This window comes from Ovis canadensis, chromosome 3 (genome assembly GCF_042477335.2).
Source record: "Ovis canadensis isolate MfBH-ARS-UI-01 breed Bighorn chromosome 3, ARS-UI_OviCan_v2, whole genome shotgun sequence".
NCBI classification, from domain to species: domain Eukaryota; kingdom Metazoa; phylum Chordata; class Mammalia; order Artiodactyla; family Bovidae; genus Ovis; species Ovis canadensis.
In genome coordinates, this window is record NC_091247.1 from 148,954,196 (window position 1) to 148,976,717 (window position 22,522).

Consider the following 22,522-nt stretch of genomic DNA (forward strand, 5'->3'; position numbering starts at 1 on the left):
TCCAATGCATGAAAGTGAAAAGTGAAAGTGAAGTCGCTCAGTCGTGTCCGACTCTTTGCGACCCCATGGACTGTAGCCTACCAGGCTCCTCTGTCCATGGGATTTTCCAGGCAAGAGTACTGGAGTGGGGTGCCATTGCCTTCTCTGATAGGAACATGGTTAGGAGCTATTGTTTGTCATCAGGAGTGACTCACGAAGCAGTAAGATGAGTTTGCTGGTTTTGTTTTGCCTATGGTGCTCAAAATCAAGATGAGGGATGAAGTTAACTTCCTAAGATGTCTCAGGACCCAAGGAATGCAAAGTCCTTTTGCTAGTTTGAACATGACCTTCTGTGGTGACACTTTTTCCCTCTGTGTTGGAAGCAGTGATATCCTCCCACCCACTTTCCATTCTCCTACTTCTTATATGTATTCAACAAACTTTTACCAAATTTCTATGTGGGCTTCCCAGGTGGCAGTAGTGGTAAAGAATCTATCTGCCAATGTGGGAGACACAGAGACACAGGTTTGATCCCTGGGTCAGGAATATCCGTTGGAGGAGGAAATTGCAACTCACTCCAGTATTCTTGCCTGAAGAATCCCATCGACAGAGGAGCCTGGATGGCTACAGTCCTCGGGGTTGAAAAGAGTCAGACATGACAGTGCATGCACACACACACACACACACACACACACACACACACTCTGAATGCAACATACTGTTCTGGTCACTGAGATGAAAAGATAGAAAAGAACACCCGCCTCTGACATGGTGGCAGATCTGTGGGGGAGATAGGCACACACACAAGGCTGTGGGCTTATCTGCAAGGTGGCATGCAGACATTGTAGATGGAGTGTCTTGGTCTATGGGGAAGTGGGTAAAGGATTTGGGGAGGCTCATGCAGGGTGTGAATCTGGATCTAATTATTAGGATAAGAAAGTTTTAGAAAGGTGAAGAAGTAAGGGACCAAGATTGGAGGTGGCCACCAGCTGACGGTTGTTATGTGAAAATGTTTTCCTGAAGTCCTTGAAGATCCAAGAATTTGGAGTTAAGCAAGAGATGTGATTTGATTTGCATGTTAAAATCTTCAGAATGTACCGACTTGTTAGGAAACTGGAGTTAGGTAGGCCGTTTAGTGGGGCTTCCCAGGTGGTGCTAGTAGTAAAGAGCTGGCCTGCCAATGCAGGAGATGTAAGAGATGCGGGTTCGATCCCTGGGTCGGGAAGATCCCCTGGAGGAGAGCATGGCAACCCACTCTGGTATTCTTTCCTGGAGAATTCCATGGACAAAGGAGTTTGGCCGGCTGCAGTCCAAAGGATTGCACAGAGTTGGGCATGACTGAAGACTTAGCACACATGCACGCAGGTAGGATTTTAGGTGAGAGCAGATGAGCCCTTGAATTAAAGCATGTAAATTGTAGATGGCAATCCTAACAATGGATGGTGAGTTTGAGAACTAGGATAGTGAATGTTGTCTAAAGAGTATAAGTATCATCTTGTGAACTCATTCCTTAAGTGCAGCTTAATAGGACCAATTCTTCTCCCTGTAACCAAACATCTGTTATTACCTAGGTGATAAAGGCCTTGCACCCAAAGGGCTAATGAGATGTTTAGAGAAACTGAAAATAACTTACAGATTGGAAATAGCTTTGGACTTCCCTGATAGTTCAGTTGGTAAAGGATCTGCCTGCAATGCAGAAGACCCAGGTTTGATTCCTGGGTCAGGAAGATCCTCTGGAGAGGGATAGGCTACCCACTCCAGTATTCTTGGGCTTCCCTTGTGGCTCAGCTGGGAAAGAATACACCTACAATGTGGGAGACCTGGGTTTGATCCTGGGCTTGGGAAGATCCCTTGGAGAAGGGAAGGCTACTCACTCCAGGATTTTCTGGCCTGGAGAATTCCATGGGCTAGTCCATGGGGTTGTAAAGAGTTGGACATGACTGAGTGACTTTCACTTCACTTTATTTGACTTTTAAATGTGAGAAAAAGGGCACTTGGTGCCTGAAAACTTGTTTTATCTAAGTTAAACCCAGAGAGTCAGATATAATGAGAAAATATGACATGGTCTGAACATAAAGATGCATATTACTTTCAGAAAATATCTGGATGGAATTTTCCTTTTGGAAATATTTACCTTGTAAATACAAAGTCATGAGGCTTATGAATTTTTCTTACTCTCCTGATAACTAAATTTAAAGGAGTGTTCCAAAGAACTAAATGTTACTGCAGTGTATGCAGAGGGCACCATCTGTGTGGAAAAGAGCTGCGTTTGTTCTTTCAAAGCCTTGGGTCAAACTGTGTACTCTCACCTTTATTTATTTACTCATTTTTTTCTCAAACACTTTATTATGCTGGATATTAATTTTAAGGAAATAAGTTATCTCTTTCAGATATGCTCAGTTTATCCCCAGAGTTCTAAGGTCATAAGTTAAAAAAAAATAAAGTAAATCATCAATGACCTCTTTTTGAAGTTACTATAGTGTGTTACTTTTTGTCCCGTTTGAATCACATGTCCTTAAAGAATTACTCTCAAATAATCAAAATAGGAATCACTGTCAATATTTATTACAATGTGGATTCTTAGCTTTTTACTTCCAGGGATTTTTAAGAACATCTGAGAATCTATCTTTAAATCCCACACCAGGTGATTTTGATGCAGGAAGTATGTAGATGATCCTTTAAAAAACAGTGCTTTTTCAGCCATGTGAACAGCTGTGTGAAAATACTGGTGTACATATAGCAAGATCATTAGATATCCTGAAAAAAATCCTGTTGTATTGAATTTCCTGTTAATTGAAAGAATATTTTTGGAAAGAACTTTGTAAAGCCCCATTAGTGCTTCTCTAGTCACTTTAATAATCTTGACTGCAATTATTGTGTTTTGAAGCAAGCTGGCTGTGATCACGTGTTAAACTCCAAGGCCAGGAGAGACAAATGTGGCGTGTGTGGTGGGGATAACTCCTCCTGCAGGACAATGGCAGGCGTCTTCAACAGTGCGCATTATGGTGAGCTCTGCATTTCTTTCCAGTTTTCTCTTTGGGTATAATAATGGGACTATATCGTTAAGGAATAATAGTGTTGGTTTGTTATTGTTTATTCTGTATTTTAGTTCAAAATGATTAATTAAATCTTGTACAAGTTGTATGATTGAATTAATGAATTTACCTGCTTAAGACAAGTTTAATTCTTAAAAAAAATTTAGGTGCATTTATTAGAATAAATCCAGTACAATTTGACAATGATATTTAAATAGTCCCCCTGTCGTACCAGTTAATGAAGTGTTTTTACTACTGCTTCTGTAATTTATATTGTATATGTTTATAATCTTTCCAGGAAATTTAATTTCAATTATTTTTAATCACCTGCACTACATGTTTTCTGTGTGAGTGATCTGGCCTGTCTGTTGTTTTTTATTGATGATATATTGAAACTGATTGAAGGTGAAGGATGAAGCCATTAACTTAAATGTTAATTTGGAATTATTGTTACATTTGATTTTTCAGTAAGTCTGGATTACAGATATAATTGATATTTGGCCATGGCTTCATTTTTCTTGAAAAATTTTATGAGAATATATCAGATATTTTCCATTAAATTTTCTCAGAGACGTTTTTTATTTTTATGGTAATAAAATCAACCCATTAAAACTTTATTTGCAAAATAAATGATGTATGTTTTACAGTTTTATTGTTCAGCTTCAAATTGTATTCACGTTTTTGAACAGAGTCGTTTAAGTTAGTAAGAATCACTTCAATTAAAACAGTGTCATTTAGAACACTATATTTATATGAAAAGTGTAGAACATTTACTACTCTGGTCATGCTTATGCATCTAAGTGACTAGATGATTTGACATTATTTTTCTAGTTGTTATGATTCTTTATTTCTTGGGACCTATATATATTTGATCCCTTTTTATCACCAGTGGAACACATTTATCAAATTCTGGTCTGTATTCACTGAGAAGTAATTTTTCTATATAAAGCTGAATGCACCAAATTAGAATTTAACCTTGCTAAAATTGTGCTATGAATTAATCAGTTTGCAAATGGAAAAAGATTAAATTCATGTGCAGGTTCTGAACAGCAGTTGTCACATTACTGCCCCCTAGTGATAGCTTTCATCTTGTCACATTTACAATGCCTCGGAATACTTTCTTGAAAAGCATAGCAAAGACATAAATAGTGGAGCTGGTAGGAACATTTTATAGTGAAAAAGAATCATGAGTCAAATTATTTTTGTAGGCTTATATCTACAACCAGTATGCATTTAACGTATACAGAATAACCATACCATTTATCAGCTTATATTTAAATACGATATCTTAGATATAAATAAATAAGGCTGCTCTGAAAATGCAAGATAATCTCATATGAGACTTAACCTCTTTTAAAACCTCCTCTTCTAAAGTTAATTTCATATTTATAAAACTTAATGTATGTGAAAAATTTCAACGCAAATCCTAATATGAGAAAGGAAAACCTTAGAATAATATCATAGAGCAGAATTAATTGTTGACTTAAAACCTGAGAGTATTTGGAAAATGATGTGACATGAGTGGTTTTAGTGCAGGAAAAATGTTTCTTGTTTAATGTATATTTGTATATGTAATGTAATGTATATTTGATATAGTGTTTCCTCATATTTTGAAAAGTGCCAGTGTTATTGAATTTGGTCTCATAAAACATTTCCCTAGAGTAAACTTTTTACTTTTCTCTTGACAATTTGTTAGTAGACTTTAAAAAATAATGTAAAATTTAGGGGGTAGCTATGGAGATTCCTGCTTACACTGGAACCTAAAAGCTTAAGAAAAACATTCCTCTTTAACATTCACTATTTTGCTGTTCACTGAGTCTGTGTAGACATCTAGCAATGGTCAACTATTTTTATATCTCCCAGATTTGTGAATAGCATTTGGAATCCTATATTTTTCCCCATTAGGAAGTATAAAATGTAAAAGTATTGGTCACATTTAAAAATTAATGTGTGTGTTAAGTAGTTCAGGAGCTAAACTACTAGGTTCATTTTTATTCTATATTCAGAATTTTAAAAATAATAGAAATTAGGAAGTGCACCTTAAGAATCCCAAACTGTGTATTTCTAGGCAACAAACACTTTTTCTTAATCTTAGTAATTTGTATAAGCCATTGATTCAAAAAGAATAAGCACATATCATCTTTCAGAGATAAAATGCAATTAATTCTGACTATACTATTCAGATTTTTCACTCAGCAGTACTAGCCTCTGGGCCATCTGCTTTTTGTGAAAGTTAACATGTATAAAATTATATTGCAGGTTATAATGTCGTTGTAAAGATTCCCCCAGGAGCAACAAACATTGATATTCTTCAGCACAGCTATTCTGGAAAACCAGAAGATGACAATTACTTGGGTAAACATTTTTAGTTAAATGGCAGCCAGTATGTGCAGTTTCATGGAGGTCTGTGGTTGTAAATTCTTGGAAGGCAAGAAGAGCCCCTTGAATAAACATGCAGTTTCGGCTCAGACTAAGCCAAGTCATCTGACTCCATATATGTGTTCTCTTTTTGAATTACGTACCATATCCTATTTTAAAGATACTAAATTAAATTCTGGAAGACAAATTAAGCTTTTTTCCCCATGAGGGTGTTTTAGATAACCAGAGATTATATTCAGTTAAAGTTGTGTATGTAGTTAGAATACAGTTCTCTAGTTATAAACCTCATTGGGGTTAAATGTTTTTATTTTTTTTTAAATTTTACTTTATTTTACTTTACAATACTGTATTGGTTTTGCCATACATCAACATGAATCTGCTGCGGGTGTACACGTGTTCCCAATCCCAAAAAGTGAAGTTGCTCAGTTGTGTCCGACTCTTTGCAACCCCATGGACTATAGCCTACCACGCTCCTCTGTCCATGGGATTTTCCAGGCAAGAGTACTGGAGTGGGTTGCCACGGCCTTTTGCAGAGGATCTTCCCAACCCAGGGATCGAACCTGGGTCTCTTGCATTGTAGGCAGATGTTTTACCATCTGAGCCACCAGGGAAGGGAAATGTTTTTAAAATTTTTTCTTAAATGTTTTTACCATGTAGCACAAGTCTTTAAATATAATTTTTATTGTGATTGTATTTTTATTGCTCTTATGTTACAGAAAGAGGACTATAGTTTCATATTTTTAGATGTTAATGAACATAGTCCTAATATATTGTCTTTTAGCTATTTCTAGAGTATACATTTCAGTTGTTATTTACTTTTTGGAAATTGACTTATAAGTTTAAAGCATTTCACTTAGGCCTAGAGATGAAAAGAATGCTTTACAAATCTTGTTTCTGTCTGATAAATACCTTAATATTGACTTACATGTAATTCACTAAGCTGGTGATATAAAGCTGATAATGAAAAAACACCTGCCTCACATTAATGAAATGTGAAATATTGGCTCAAGTAATCAATGCTTTGAATTGATTGGGAATCTGAATCTATAATGAACAGCCCATTTCAGAAATTATATCTGGCTTTATAGAGCCAATTGTAGAAAGAACAACTGCTGAATGGATGCAGATTTTCCTTCCAGGGTGATGAAAAAGTTTAGAAAACTAGTAGAGGTTGCACAACACTGTGAATGTACTGCGTGCTGTCAAGTTGTTCAATTTAAAATGGTTAATTCTGGTTTTGTTCATTTCACCTCTATAAAAACAAAAACAAAAACAAAAAATTCCTAAAGGAAATCAAATGTAAATGTTTTACCTGTTGACATTTAGTTGCACTGCTTTTTCTTTTACATATACATAGATATATGCCATATTTATCATTTGGCGTAGACATTTGCCATATGTATTATAGACAATTTATTATGTCTCTCTTAGGATCCAAATGTAGAAATTTGGTTCTGCTCAAGTTTAAAGATTAGAAATGTTCACTATTAAAATATCAGTATACTTTGTCAAAGAACTACTAATGGAAATATCAAAATCTAAATAGGGGAGCAAAATATATGTGTGGAGTCTTTAGAAAGGACTTGGAATTTGCTTTGGTAATTGAAAATAATGAAATGTATATAGTTTTTCTCAGTAAAGTTTTGTTTATTTCCCTTAATTTTAGTGTAATAGGCAGTCCTTTAAACAGGCCTGTCCACTTCTGATAATGTGCAGATTTACAGAGTGATTTTCATTTTGTTGGTTCTTCACTGAATTCAGTGTAGGGTATAAAGACAATCACAATAGTCCAGCAAGACACAGAATCAGCAAACGTGTTTGGTAGTATTCCCTTCAGCATTGGTTCAAGGTGGTGTGTAGTATTTGTTTAGTCATGGTAACTTGTGTGCTCTGGGTAGGGTTTCCTGGAAGACCAAATAAGTGTTTTCCAAAAAGATTAACCCACTGAGAAGTGTAGTAAATCAGCTATGTATTTAATTAACATGGGGGTTTTATTAGTGTACAATTTAAAATATTAGACACCCTCTCAAAAATTTAAACTAACAACACAGCACTTTACAATCTATACACTTTAAAAACATTTTCCAAAGTTGATTCTAATTATAAAGCCTGTGAGTTGGGAATTTTTATTATTCCTATTATGTAATTAAAAAGCAAGCAGTTTATCCAAGATCACATAGAAATTAATTGGAACAATTTGAATTTAAATCAACTGTACTAAGTCCTGTGGTCTTCCACAACACTGTGGACACCATGCAATTTTGTATTTACAAAAGTAACAAATTATGACTGCATACTCTGTTCCATACTCATATACACATGTAAATATTAGTATATAGATAGACACACATATACTTATTTGATAGGCTGATGTTTAATACCTATCCATGGGAAAGAGCAAGAATCACCAGGGGCAAGAACAGAGGGGGCAGTGGGAGGGTTCTGAAAAAGTAGCCACTCACACAGGCGTGACCAATGATGACTGCCTCCCATGAAAAAGATCCAGATGTTTACAGAGGGAGGAGTGGAGAGGCATGGGCTTTTCAAATAGTGACCCTAGGATGTTGAAGCTTTATACATGTTTTCCAAGGTAAACAGAACCCTACAGCAGCCTGGCTGCCCTTTCTTTCCTCCCCGTGGATGACCAGGGTTGATTTAGCTGATCTGTTGGCATGACTTCCCTCTGTTTTTCCACTTCCTGTATGTCTCTCCTGGTGCTGCATGCTTTGTGGAAGATGACCTTCTCAGAAAGAAAAATTATAGAGTGAATGTATTTTCATGGGTTTGGCTGATATGCTAAAGTTTCGCTGCTTATGGGTTAGATACCACTTTATCGTAAAATAAAGCTTATTTCCTCCGTATTAGTTTATATTTATATTCTCTAACTGCAGAAGAAAAGAATGTGAATTTTAAAAGTTAAAACTGTTTCTGGACCGTTGACTGGTTTTGCTGTTTCATGAGCACTATCCTTTTACAGCATTATCGGACACTCAAGGGAATTTTCTTTTGAATGGGAATTTTGTTGTAAGTATGTCCAAACGGGAAATCAATGTACAAGGAGCTATTTTTGAATACAGTGGTTCAAACAACTCAATTGAAAGGATTAATAGTACTGATCGACTGGAAGAAGAACTTGTTTTGCAGGTAAATTCTTAGTAGTTGTTACTAAGACAGTTTTAATCATATTAGTAAAATATGATGCTTAAGTAAGTGCTTTGTATTTATTATTCAACATAGAGTGATATCTTTTAAGAGTATATCTTTTATGAATTGATTGTGTGCCCCTTTGTATTTTTATTGAGGTTTTGTGTGTGGGTAATCTATACAACCCTGATGTACGTTATTCCTTCAATATCCCCGTGGAAGAGAAGAGTGATCTATTCACATGGGACCCGTATGGACCATGGCAAGACTGTACAAAAATGTGTCAAGGTACACTAGAATTAAATAAAAGGGACATAAGTTCAGCTGTGGCATGCTGGTATAATTTGGGGTGCTCTTGAGTCTGGCTGCCTGTGGAACCCACACACTTACACCACACAGACTTACAAAGGTTTCCCGTCTTTGCTCTCTGTCTGCTTTTCTCCCCGCTCATTCTGGGCTCCTTACGCTTAACAGCCTCCCTTATCTCAGCCGTTTTCAATGTTTTGCATCACAACTCCTTCCCTGCTGCTGGTGCTAAGTCACTTCAGTCGTGTCCGACTCTGTGCGACCCCATAGACGGCAGCCCACCATGCTCCCCCGTCCCTGGGATTCTCCAGGCAAGAACACTGGAGTAGGTTGCCATTTCCTTCTCCAATGCGTGAAAGTGAAGTTGCTCAGTCGTGTTCTCACAGTTACAGAAAGGTTCCCTGACCGTGACACTGTTTTCTGGTGAAATGCTCACCTTCTTGTCCTTTTCTTCCATCTGCTTTCCCAGACACCCATCTCCTTCTTTCAGTGTTGTGAGGTCGACATTCTCTCATTCTCTTGTTTCCCTTCTCTGACCACAGGGAAATGTGTTTGTACTGATGGATGAATAACTGAAAGGAGCACAGGGAGAGATGAAAAAGCCGTGAAGTTATAGTAGAAAAGCAAGTGAACAGGCTGGTATCTTTGGGCAGTCTATAATTATGAATACCTGGTTGTGTGATGCTACACTGGTTTGAATCAGTAAATGTTTATTGACAGACTATTTTGTTTTGGATTATTAGGATCCTGATTTTGCATTCAAGTTTTACAGTCTAGTGGATGAAACAGAAGAATGAGTAAATTTTCTTAATTTTAAATGGTAAAAGCCATGCCACAAGGATGCATCGAGGAGACCCCAGGAAGGATGGAATGAGCAGTTTGAGGTGAAATGGGAAGACAGAAATTGGTGTAGAGTGGGAAAGTAGTTCCCAGGGGCACTAGAGACAAGGTCTGGGAATTAGGGGAGAAGTGAGTCAGAGGAGAAGCAGCTCCGAACAGTACAGAAACGAGCTGAGAGAAGGTAGGTGGCCAGAGGCAGCAATCACACAAGATGGGAACTTGAAGGGCAAGATAACAAACTGACCTCAAGGTACCAAAGGGATCGTGGTCTCCCATCCCAGAAAAAGGCACAGACTTGGTCCTGTGGTACTAGGACAGCAGTGCCCGGGTGCTGGTGTGGAAACAGGCATTCCTGTTGGAACAGTGTCTCCGGGGAGGGAGCCTGAAGTAGATGATGCCAGGCTGACTGGCAGAAACACTGCAAGTAGGAACAAAGCTTTGGTAGCACAGAAGACAGAGGGATTCATCTTGACACAAAGAACCTGGATGTGCTTTATAGAAGAGCATAGAGAAGCGGGTTGGGCATCTGGGACCAGCATTCCAACATAACTGGGTAAACTGGTCTGTGGCAGTAGATATGGGGAGCTAGAAGAAATCTAAATGAACAGTCGAATGAAGGAACATTCTAAAATATGGGGGACACACCAAATAAACACATAACGATCCAAAATGAAAGGCTGGAGAAGGCATTTTGAGATAGCTTGAGAGTCTGAACCAGGAAAGATCTCTTTCCTACAGAAGGAAAGGAGCCGTTAATTCAATTGCCACCAAGTATATACTATGATTATAGTTCCTTTTGTAAGTGTGTAACTTTTGGGTTTCTCTAAAGTGAAGTTTCTTTAGTTTTGTTTACTTGTTTCCCTGTGCACCAAAAATGATCGGGCTCCAGACATTTTGTGAAGGCTGTAAATTTTGGAGCTCTATGTTCAGGGTATTTGCTTCAGCTTTCCTTTCCTTTTTCTTATCTGTTGTTCCCTTGGCCCTCTTCTCCCCTGCTCTAGCTTGGCCATGTTGCTTTTCAGGCCTGTTACACGGCTGTCGTCATGTGCTCTCCCTTCTTTATCATCGTGTGAGGTCTCTTTAACTTTCTTCTGTGTTGGATTCCCTGTGTCCCAGATTCTGTGAATTCCTCTTTTTATTTCCTCCACTGAGGATAACATAGCTGTCGGACATTTCCTGAGAAAGCAAGGCGGTGTTTTGAGACCTTTCCTGTCTGAAAATGGCATTATTCTTTTCTCACGCTTGATTGATAGCTTGGCTCGTATAAAATTCTAAGATAGCTTATTTTCCTTTAGAATGCTGAAAATCTTGTTTTCCAGTTTCCAATGCTTGGATATGATACTTCCTAGTATGGAAATTTTGTGTCTCCCCTCCTAAATTCCGGGAGTGAGAAATGTCACGACACTGTGTGTTGGCTTGGCTTTTCCTTTCATCTGTTTTCCTGGTAATTAGGATGCCTTCCAAACTGGAAACACAGATTCTTTGATCTGAGAAGTTTTATGTATGCTATTTTTGATAATTTCTCCACATTAAATTTTCTCTTCTTTGTAAAATTTATATTGTCTGGATATACAGCCTCCTGGTCTGATCTCTTATCTCATAATTTCCTCTCCAAATGTACATTTTTTTTCTTAGTGTTTCTCATCAACAGCTTGCTTTTGTTTCATGGAGGCAATACCTGTGTCTGTGAGAGTATTAATTATAGTCTTGGAACTTTCTTCTGCTCCCTGACATATGTGTTTCCTCTTAATTCTGTTTCTGCTTATTTAGGTCTCTTTTGTGTGAGTGTCTTTCCTAAATTGCCTACTGATCTTTGATGTTTATTCATATTTAAGACTAAAATGCTAATTGAAAGTCCTGTGTGGGTTAAATAAGTCTTCTTTTAGTTCTTTACTGTGTCTTTGGGGGAAAGGCTTAAATGTTGCTGTCACTTAATCTTTTTTCTTGAGCTAAAGTGTTTTCCAAGAAAGGAATTCTCCTATCTTCTGATGGCCAGTGAGGGGACTGGAGGAACTGTAAAAATTGGCTTGGAGCCAGAGGGAAATGGAGGGTGAGCCCAGTGGGCCTGAATCTCATCATTTCAGTATGGAGACTTGTACTGAGTCCCTCTCCTTTCGGTACAGCACTTCCCCAGCTTCCCTCAGCTGCTGTGTCTCTGCCCCCAAGTTCACGGGCTCTGGAGCTATGCTGTCCGTATCCAGTGTGGTAGTTACTAGCCACATGTGGCTAGCCCATTGAAATATGGTACAAGTATGAAATGCACAATGGATTCTGAAGACTTAGGATGAAAAAAGAAAGTGAAATATATCATCAATAGTGTTTCTGTTGACATCATGTGGAAATGACCCTGTTTGGATTTGCATCTTTTTACTTTTTCGTGTCACTACAAGACAATGTAAAATCACATGTGGTTCACATTGTTTTCATTAGATAGCGCTACTGTTGACTCTTAGGTGGAAGTCTGACTGTTCTTCATGAATACTTTTCAGTCATTTCTCCATTTTTTCAGGCCTATGCCTCACACATTCACCTCTTCAGAGGAACCTGGTGTTTTTGATTCCTGGGCTTTGCTTGGATTCTGTGGCATGAATGGTTTGTTTCTTACTTTCTTCCTCCACAGGCTCAGGTTTCAGCTTCCTTGGCTCTGTTAAAATAGTAATTTCCATCTTCTTTTCATATTTAACATGTCCTTTTCCTGCCTACTGTTTCCTCTTTCATTCTTTTTGTTCCTTCAGGTTTTTGCCTTTTCAAAATTCTTTATAGTTCTTTCAGATGCTATGCATGCAGACATAAACATGCATGCTCATGTTTCGCCAACTGAAAGTATACAGTTGAACTCGGAGAAAACAGAAATTTGATCATGCCACTGACAGCTTGAACGTTTTTCTATCTCCTCGTTGCGGAAAGTGCAAAGTTCAGTCTACTCTGGCCCCTCTGACTTCTCGAAGTTTCCTTCACTGTGGTTATGCACCATATAAACAACTGCTAAATCTCAATGACTTAGAACAACAAACATTTATTTCTCGCTCATACTGTGTGGTGGCTGCTAATTGGTTCTGACTCTTCTTCAGTTTGCTCTCTGCCTCCATGTCATTCTCAAACAAATTAATAGACTTTATTTTCGAGGGGTTTTAGGTTTGGGTTCGATCCCTGGGTTGGGAAAGTCCCCTGGAGAAGGGAACAGCTACCCACTCCAGTATTCTTGCCTGGAGAATTCCATGGACAGAGGAGCCTGGCAGGCTGTCTTCCATGGGGTCACAAATAGTTGGATACCACTAAGCAACTTTCACTTTCACGCTAGGTGTATAGAAAGTTGAGCAAAAACTACAAAAAATTCTTATATTCTCTCTTCTTCCACACCCCTTCCCCAGTTCCCCTGTTATTACCATCTTGCATTCATGTGGCACATTTATTCCAGTTGGTCCATTATTATCAACTGAAGTCTGACCATGCTGCCTTTTCATTCATGATTCCAGGCTGAAGGATCAGCCCCATCTGGAGAAGGCTGTTTTAGAAACAGAGAGAAAAGAGTTGGCAGAAGCAAGAAAAGACTTCTAGAGCTTCTGCTTAGAACTGGAATAGTCACATTCCCTTCCAGGTGGTTGGCACAAACCTGCTGGCGATGCTCCTCCTCTAGGAAGTTATAGAAATGTTGTAGCAAGTAGAGATGTGTAATTTTGTTGCAGTGAAAAGGCAAGCAAATAAAGGGGAGAAGTAGTATACTGTATCATATCAGCATGGACCCTGACCACTCAGTTCTCCACTAGCAACCCTTCCATCCAGTTGTAATAAATTTCTTCCTACTTCACACGCTTGCCCCACCTTCCTTATGTCTTCTTACTCAGCAAACTCCTCAGTGTTTCAGGATTCATCTTGCTTATTGTAGAAAGTCATTCCTGACTAGCTCAATATGCTAGCCTATTTGTATGCTATGTTGAAATTGTTTTTGCTTTCTTAGCTGCATCCTTCAAGCTTTTAGCAGAAGTGAATTATTATGGAACATCTCCTTATGTGATTTTTCCTTCGATTTGTATTTTTCATTTGACTTTCGCCAAGGTCTTCATAGAAGAAAAATTACTTGTGTACGTAAGAGTGATCATATGGTCATGTCTGATCAAAGCTGTGACCACTTACCACTTCCATTGCTGGTAACTGAAAGGTGCAATACAGACTGTGAACTCAGGTAAGAAAAAAAGAAATAATGTATAATGTAACCAGATAAAAATCAGTAAGTGAGATGTAAAGAATCTACTGCAGTGCCTGGTATAAGGTGGACATGTAATTAATGTCTGTCCTTTCCCATTCCCATAAAAAACTTTAGACCTGCTAATTTATTATGAAACTCAGCAGTTGGTTTAAGTTTTTTATTCATAGTATTTGCTGAATTTCAGTACAGAGACCTCAATGTTTTGTGTAAGAAATGGAAACAAATTTATCTGTAAAATAAATATAGGAGAACTAATCTGAAAACCTATGGTTTAAAGCTCTGAAACAATACATTTAAGCATGATCCTCTAATTCCCATTGAACTCATGTACCAATAAACTTTTAAAGTTTGAGGATTAGAGAATCGATAGATTGATTTGTCTATCTTATCAACATTTTGTCCATTAAACATTAAGTAACGAGATGCTAGATCATGGCAGGCAAGTTTTTTCTTCTAAAATTCTTGTCATTTGTTTTCTTGTGGCGGGTCTTACAGTGACGCTAAGAGCAATAACCCTGTCTAGCAGGCAACAGTCAACATTCAGGGATGGCCAGAATCTCCTTTACTCAGCAAGGATGAGAATTTTTATGTATTTGTGGTATTGTTTGGGGACATATGGTGGAAGGCTAGTGGTAGAATGGCATGTACAAGTTGCATCCACTGCCTTGCAGTAGAGTGAAGTGCAGCGAAATCCTTGAGATACTGTTTAGATGGAAAGAAGCTCCATGAATTCTCTTCTTTGCTGTACTGCTGCGCTCATACTGTCTGAGAGATTGCTAGAGTGTAATTGGGATAATTTGGCTAACGCTAGCAGATTTTACTTGTGGAAAAAAAATGTTCTCTTTGAAAGCATGTCTAAAAGTAGATTTTATCAGTTAATGAGAAAATGTGACATGCTTTATAAAGACAAGTTTACCAACTTTTAAAGGCTTTTGATGTAGTCATGTGCCCAGATGTTCTGTGATCCTCAGTCAAATAAAGATGCCGCATAGGGAGACACCACCTGATTATAGGTGATATTATAGTATAGCTGATTATAGGTCAGATATACTTGGTCATAGTTTTAAATCTGCCACTTGGTAACCTTAATCTCAATCTTAATCTCATCCAATTGTTTTCAAAAATCTAGGGAGAAGCTTGGGATTCCTAGGAAGAGAACACAAATTTCCTTGGGGTTCCTCTAGGGTGAGGCTTGGGGTTCCTCCAAATGCCTGGGTGTAGTGCTGGTTCCCTACCTCCAGCTTTTATGGATTTGGAATAAATGTTAAATTTTATTTAGAGAAAAGTAAAATTTCTGACAGAAGCCAAGCATATATACCATTTGAATGCAGAGCATCACTGGGCTTCATTTTCTCATCTATATTATGAAAGTTTGGACTCTTTGATCTCTAAGAAGTTTTCATCACTAAGTCAATGATATATCAAATATTTTTATTGTGGCTTGTCTATAATTTCTAACATAATTTTTAGAATTGAATAATATGTGCGAATTTTTCTGAATCCATGTTTTAAATTGTGTTCATCAGCATACCTCCTAAGCATAATAACATCATTTTTTGTAGGTGGCACATCATCGGCAAAAGTGAATGTTCAACCCTTTGTGGTCAAGGATACAAGTCATTGGACGTCCATTGTATGAAGTATTCCATTCATAAAGGACAGACTGTTCCAGTAGATGACCACTACTGCAGTGACCAACTTAAACCTCCAACCCGAGAACCCTGCCATGGTGACTGTGTCTTAACAAGGTGGCATTATTTAGAATGGTCTCAGGTACAAAGAAAAAAGAATAGCTTAAGAAAAGTTGCTCCTTTATTTTACATCTAATTAAATATTTGTCACTTCAGAGTCGTGTTTTGTTAAAAGTTTTACTTTGCGTCCATTTTTCACCACTTTTCTTTTTTTAATCAGTGTTCCAGGAGTTGTGGAGGAGGGGAGAGGTCTCGAGAATCTTACTGTATAAATAACTTTGGCCACCGTCTTGCTGACAGAGAATGCCAAGAACTTCCCCGAGTGACAACAGAGAATTGCAATGAATTTTCCTGTCCCAGTTGGGCCACTAGTGAGTGGAGTGAGGTAACATTAAGCACTTGAGGCTTAGAACTATTATAACATTGTAAAGGAGATCTTTGTAGTGGAAGGCTATGTAATTCAAAAAATATTTCAATTTGCTCTATCATTTAGTAAATAATTGTATTATCAAGATAGTAAAATTTAAAAATGGTTTGTCCTTAAGCTATTTACAGTGTCTGGCCAACAATGACATAATTGGTGTTTAATCTATAACCATTTTCATAGTGGGCTTTCCTGGTGGCTTCCCTGGTGGCTCAGATGGTAAAGATCCACCTGCAATTTGGGAGACCTGGGTTCAATCCCTGGGTTGGGAAGATCCCCTGGAGAAGGGCATGGTGGCCCACTCCAGTATTCTTGCCTAGAGAATCCCATGGACAGAGGAGCCTGGCAGGCTACAGTCCATGGGATCACAAAGAGTCAGACACGACTGAGTGATTAGTACATTTTCATGATGTACACAGTAGGCTGAGATACATTCTTGTTCTAAGGTCAGTTTTGTACCTTTATTTCTGGAACAAATAGATGTTGCACTGGGATTTGGGCAGCAGAAGTTTGGAGTGGCAGATTTTACCCCATGAATATCTCTGGTTTTTCTGAGGCATGGAGGGAAAATGTCTTTAAGGATGGTCTTTAATTGTATTGCTGCTGCTACTGCTGCTAAGTCGCTTCAGTCGTGTCCGACTCTGTGCGACCCCATAGATGGCAGCCCACCAGGCTCCGCCATCCCTGGGATTCTCCAGGCAAGAACACTGGAGTGGGTTGCCATTTCCTTCAACAATACATGAAAGTGAAAAGTGAAAGTGAAGTTGTTCAGTCATGTCCGACTCTTAGCGACCCCATGGACTGCAGCCTACCAGGCTCCTCTGTCCATGGGATTTTCCAGGCAAGAGTACTGGAGTGGGGTGCCATTGCCTTCTCCGCTTTAATTGTATTTGAATATACAAATTGATCATTGCATTTTTTGGGAGTATTTGTGTTGACTAATACTGAAAATAATGGTCAGTGGTATTTTTCCAGTGTCTGGTTACCTGTGGAAAAGGAACAAAGCAGCGGCAGGTGTGGTGTCACCTGAATGAAGATCACTTGAGTGATGGCTTCTGTGACCCAAGCACCAAGCCTGAGTCTCAGAGACCCTGTGAGCTTCATGCATGTACTTCCTGGCAAGTAGGACCTTGGGGTTCTGTGAGTATATGACAGTCTATGGATTTCTGCTCTAATCCATCATTACAGAATAGCACAGAATTATTGTATATTCAGTCTTTTAGTGGCTACATCTAATTTTGGGGTGGCTCTTGGAGAAAGATTCCTGAAATGTAAATCTGTACCTGTACAATTTTTTTCAGTACTGCTAATTTTGCTGTGGTAAATATTCTAGCTTTGACTTTTAACTCTTTTGTTAACCACAATACTATAAATTTCTGTATTCAGTATCCTGCCATAAACCATAATAGAAAAGAATATGAAAAAGAATGTATATATGAATAACTGAATCACTTTGCTATATGCCAGAAATTAACATAGCATTATTAATCAACTGTACTTCAATAAATAATTTATGCTTTCATCAACTTTACGTAAACTATGCATTTTCATGTTTGGTGCCTAAATTATTCTCTCTACTGTATTTAGAGTAGGCCTTGTTGGGAAGTTTTGCCAAACAGATGGCTAGGAGATAATCTGATGGATGAGTTGTGGGCAGTTTAGTATTCTGTGTAGATTGCTACACTTGCCAAGAAACCTGCTCTCATCTGCCATTTAACTCTGTCCTGTTCTTTTCTTTCTTTATCTCTTCAAAATTGACTTAGTATATTAAGTGGCATGCATATACCAGGTCAATTTTGAAAAGTATTTAGTTTGCCTAAACAGTATTGACTCTGCCACCAAAATATGAAGCTTCTATTGATAGTTTTACATGATAAATTTTTAAAGATACAGTAATAATTGCCATTTCAATTTCACTATTTTCAGTTCAGTTCAGTTCAGTTCAGTTGCTCAGTCGTATACAACACTTTGTGACCCCATGGACCGCAGCACACCTCCTTGTCCATCACCACCTCCTGGAGTTTACCCAAACTCATGTCCATTGAGTTGGCGATACCATCCAACCATCTCATCCTCTATCATCCCCTTCTCCTCCTGTCCTCAATCTTTCCCAGAATCAGGGTCTTTTCAGATGAGTCAGCTCTCCGCATCAGGTGGCCAAAGTATTGGAGTTTCAGCTTCAGCATTAGTCCTTCCACTGATTTCATTTAGGATGGACTGATTGGATCGCCTTGCAGTCCAAGGGACTCTCAAGAGTCTTTTCCAACACCACAGTTCAAAAGCATCAATTCTTCTGTGCTCAGCTTATTTCATAGGCCAACTCTCACATCCATACATGACAACTGGAAAAGCCATAGCTTTGACTAGACAGACCTTTGTTGGCAAAATAGTGTCTCTGCTTTTGAATATGCTGTCTAGGTTGGTCATAACTTTCCTTCTAAAGAGTAAGTGTCTTAATTTCATGGCTGCAGTCACCATCTACAGTGATTTTGGAGCCCCCAAAAATAAAGTCTGTCACTGTTTCCACTGTTTCCCCATCTATTTGCCATGAAGTGATGGGACCGGATGCCATGATCTTAGTTTTCTGAATGTTGAATTTAAGCCAACTTTTTCACTCTCCTGTTTCACTTTCATCAAGAGGTTCTTTAGTTCTTCACTTTTTGCTGTAAGGGAGGTGTCATCTGCATATCTCAGGTTATTGATATTTCTCCCAGCAATCTTGATTCCAGCTTGTGCTTCCTCCAGCCTAGCATTTCTCATGATGTACTCTGCATATAAGTTAAATAAGCAGGGTGACAATATACAGCCTTGACATTCTCCTTTTCCTATTTGGAACCAGTTTGTTGTCCAGTTCTAACTGTTACTTCCTGACCTGCATGCAGATTTCTCAGGAGGTAGGTCAGGTGGTCTGGTAGTCCCATCTCTTTCAGAATTTTCCACAGTTTCTTGTGATCCACACAGTCAAAGGCTTTGGCATAGTCAATAAAGCAGAAATAGATGTTTTTCTGGAACTCTCTTGCTTTTTCAATGATCCAGCGGATGTTGGCAATTTGATCTCTGGTTCCTCTACCTTTTCTAAAACCAGCTTGAACATTTGGAAGTTCATGGTTCACGTATTGCTGAAGCCTGGCTTGGAGAATTTTGAGCATTACTTTACTAGCGTGTGAGATGAGTGCAATTGTGTGGTAGTTTGAGCATTCTTTGGCATTGCTTATTTTATTAGTAACTATATAAATTTGAATAAAGATATGTTGATTAAATTTCTTCATTTTAAGTCTAGAATCTGGAATAAAGGACTAATAAAAATATCTACTGAAAATAGATTCTTAACTGTGTACATGTTAAGAAAATTAAGTTTATGTAATATCTGAGCAATGATATTTCATATCTGCTTATATTCTTCCAGTGCACAGCCACGTGTGGACAGGGGTACCAGATGCGTGCTGTGAAGTGTGTCAACGAGCTATTTAGCACAGTGCTAGATGACAGACTGTGCCATGGAGCTAGTCGCCCAAGTGAAAGGCAGGTAAACGACACCTCTCCATGGATTATAAACCAAAATGTTTGATACAGGAAGATTATTGATGTGTTAAAATTATTTCCATATGTATATTTCCACTTAAACATATATGCCTTAAAAATAGAGAGTTTATTGTTCTTGGTTTTGCCAGCTTTATTGATGGATTTGGTTTTACTCTTTATCTGATATTGGATCACTCATTTAACTTATGTTTCCATCCTTTGAACTATAGAAGGATGATGCCTTATTATGAACATAATGAACTTCTCAAGTGTGGCTTAAGGTAGTGATCTGTGTTCATTCAGAAGGTTTCAGCTTAGTGATATTTTTGAAAGACTATTACTCTTTTCTTTTTAAATCATCAGGCAGAATGATCCAAACTTTAACCTTCAGAGTCATACTATCCACTTCTAGCCCTTGATAGTACTTTGTACTTTTGAAAAATAAAAACCTTTACATCGCTTATTTGTAGTTTACTATGCAGCTGTTCTTGACTTACATAATTGAAAGGAGAAATGAAGTATAGGATTTGGTATCAATCATAGTGGTTAATTCATTAATGTTTCATGAGGTCCATTTTTCTTTCAAACAGAATTGTATTGTTACACCTTGCCCAGTTATCCCTAAAATTGGGGCCACTTCCTTGCCAGCTGTTCCCATGAGAAAGATAACACAATGGCGATATGGTTCTTGGACACCAGTAAGTGAATTTCTGTAAGAGAGACAGTATTTCTACTATGGAGGCTTTCAGTTGCTCCAGATTTGCCAAATTAATGTATGCATTCATTCTCAGGTATTTTGATGGAGATGGTGTTGGAAGAGCATAGGGTTTAGAATTAGGTAATTTAATGACTAAATCCTGTTCTATCTTTCAAGAGCTCTGTTTCTGTGGGCAAGAATTTAAGTTTTCTAGGTCTGTTTTCTAATCCTACCAAATGAGGATGATAATATTTATGTCATAGGTTGTTAGGAGAAGCAGATGTGATACTAGACTTTTGTTAGATTTGGAATATACACTTGCTTTGGTCTTACATGAAAGATATATTTTTAAGTTTCATATATTCTCTGAATATTTTAATTATGAGATCCTACCTTCTCTATTACCTAGGTCTTTCAGAGTTGTCTTAAATGTTATCTTAAGATTCTCTTTTATCTATAATCTTTTCTTTAATTTTGACAAATAGCTAATCACTATTCTGAAAAGTTGAGTGTTTTGTTTTATTATCACAAGCATCTGATTTGTGAAGTTTATTTTTTAAACTTATTGGAATATTCACTGCTCTGTCTTTGACTCAGAAATGATGCCAGGTGATAATATTTATAAATTAAGTTTTTTCAAGAATCTTGAGGTTTAGAAATTTGAACACCAAGTGTAAGGGATGTAGGAGTGTCCTGTATAATGCTCTGGTATGATTCAATTTTTCAGTGCTCCGTGTCTTGTGGAAGAGGAAATCAAGCCCGCTATGTAAGTTGTCGAGATGCTCATGATGGAATAGCAGATGAATCATTTTGTGCCCACTTACCCCGACCGGCTGAAATAGCTGTCTGTTTTAGCCCTTGTGGAGAGTGGCAAACAGGGAATTGGTCACCTGTAAGTACTTTTTTGCAAAAAAAGTGAAATGAGAAATTTAAATATAATATTTGAACTTTGAGGTAATGCAGTTTATTGGCTAAATTTGTGATCAGTGTTCAGCTTCCTGTGGCCGTGGAAAAATGACTCGACAAGTTTTATGCATCAACTATCATCAGCCAGTTAATGAGAATTACTGTGACCCTGAAGTCCGCCCTGTGATAGAACAAGAATGTAATCTGGCAGCCTGCCCTCCCACGTACAGCCACTTTCCGAGTTCCTCTGAGCAGCCAAGCCATTTTCCAGGCAGGAATTTTCCATTAACTCACAAACCAGAAGATAATCAAAATCAGAGGGTCCATCCATCAATCAGAGAAAACCAGTGGAGAACAGGACCATGGGGATCAGTAAGCCCTCTTTATTGAGTTATACTAATTCTGTAATTTTGTTATGTTATATGGCCTTTTAACAGAAATGTACATAATGACATCAGATGCTTTTAATGCTAATTATTTCTGAAGATCAGTAGTTTAAATCTTAAAAAGATTAAGCAATTTTTGATGTAGATTGCAAATCTCTATAGAGTTCTAATTGAATTATACCCTAATGTGATATTATGATTACAGAGGAATCCATCTGAAAAAAATCTTAGAGTCCATTATAGTAAAAATGAAACCTTTTAAGTGTTAAGATTACCAATGTCTATGAAGAAAAACATCAAACCCAGAAATTAACTGTGTGATATGATAACAGTGCAGTAAGCTGGTGTAAAACCATGATTACTTTGTACAAAATGTACAATTGTGGTTCGTATTTTGTATGAGATTAATGATACCAAGTAAAGAAAAACAATGTGAAAGTTGGGAAACTTAATATTATCTTTTTTTTTTTTTTTCCTTCCTAGTGAGACCTGAAAACTTGAATTCCGTTTTACTTAGTGCCTAGGACAAGGGTGAATTTTTACTGCAAACTTTAAAGATTTACCTTCCTATCAATAAATTTTAATGAAACCATAGGTTTTTTTGACAGATATTCTTTATTCAAATTATGATTCCAAAGTGGAGGGAGGGGTAATTTGGCGAGCTTGAAGTTGAGTCAAAGAACTGTTTTTCTTTTATTTTAGTGTTTTATAATGTAATTTTGTGACATGGAATCTTCAGTTTGTGTGTTCCTGTGTTTCATCCTTTCCAGTGCTCTAGCAGTTGTGCTGGAGGTGTTCAGCGTAGAGTTGTGGTCTGCCAGGATGAAAATGGACAAAGTGCCAGCTACTGTGATGCAGCGTCCAAACCCCCAGAGTCAAAGCACTGTGATTCAGGACCTTGTCCACAGTGGAACTATGGAAGCTGGGGAGAAGTAAGTCCTACTCTCTCCTAAACTTGTGGAAATTATGACATCCCCTAAGACCAAAAGTTAAGCACTTCATACCT

At 37.9% G+C, this 22,522-nt stretch overlaps 1 protein-coding gene across 3 annotated transcripts in view; it reads left to right on the forward strand.

Annotated features, from left to right (window-relative positions):
• Positions 1-22,522, forward strand: part of ADAMTS20 (ADAM metallopeptidase with thrombospondin type 1 motif 20) — a 203,704-nt gene that overhangs the window by 88,728 nt on the left and 92,454 nt on the right. For all 3 annotated transcript variants that reach the window (XM_069584522.1, XM_069584523.1, XM_069584524.1), the window contains 13 exons: positions 2,867-2,984; positions 5,274-5,369; positions 8,371-8,537; positions 8,696-8,825; positions 13,740-13,866; positions 15,453-15,663; positions 15,802-15,966; positions 16,981-17,145; positions 19,412-19,531; positions 20,118-20,225; positions 20,952-21,116; positions 21,212-21,502; positions 22,287-22,448. In XM_069584522.1, coding sequence (XP_069440623.1) covers positions 2,867-2,984; positions 5,274-5,369; positions 8,371-8,537; positions 8,696-8,825; positions 13,740-13,866; positions 15,453-15,663; positions 15,802-15,966; positions 16,981-17,145; positions 19,412-19,531; positions 20,118-20,225; positions 20,952-21,116; positions 21,212-21,502; positions 22,287-22,448 — 2,025 coding nt within the window. The remainder of the gene's footprint in view (positions 1-2,866; positions 2,985-5,273; positions 5,370-8,370; positions 8,538-8,695; positions 8,826-13,739; positions 13,867-15,452; positions 15,664-15,801; positions 15,967-16,980; positions 17,146-19,411; positions 19,532-20,117; positions 20,226-20,951; positions 21,117-21,211; positions 21,503-22,286; positions 22,449-22,522) is intronic.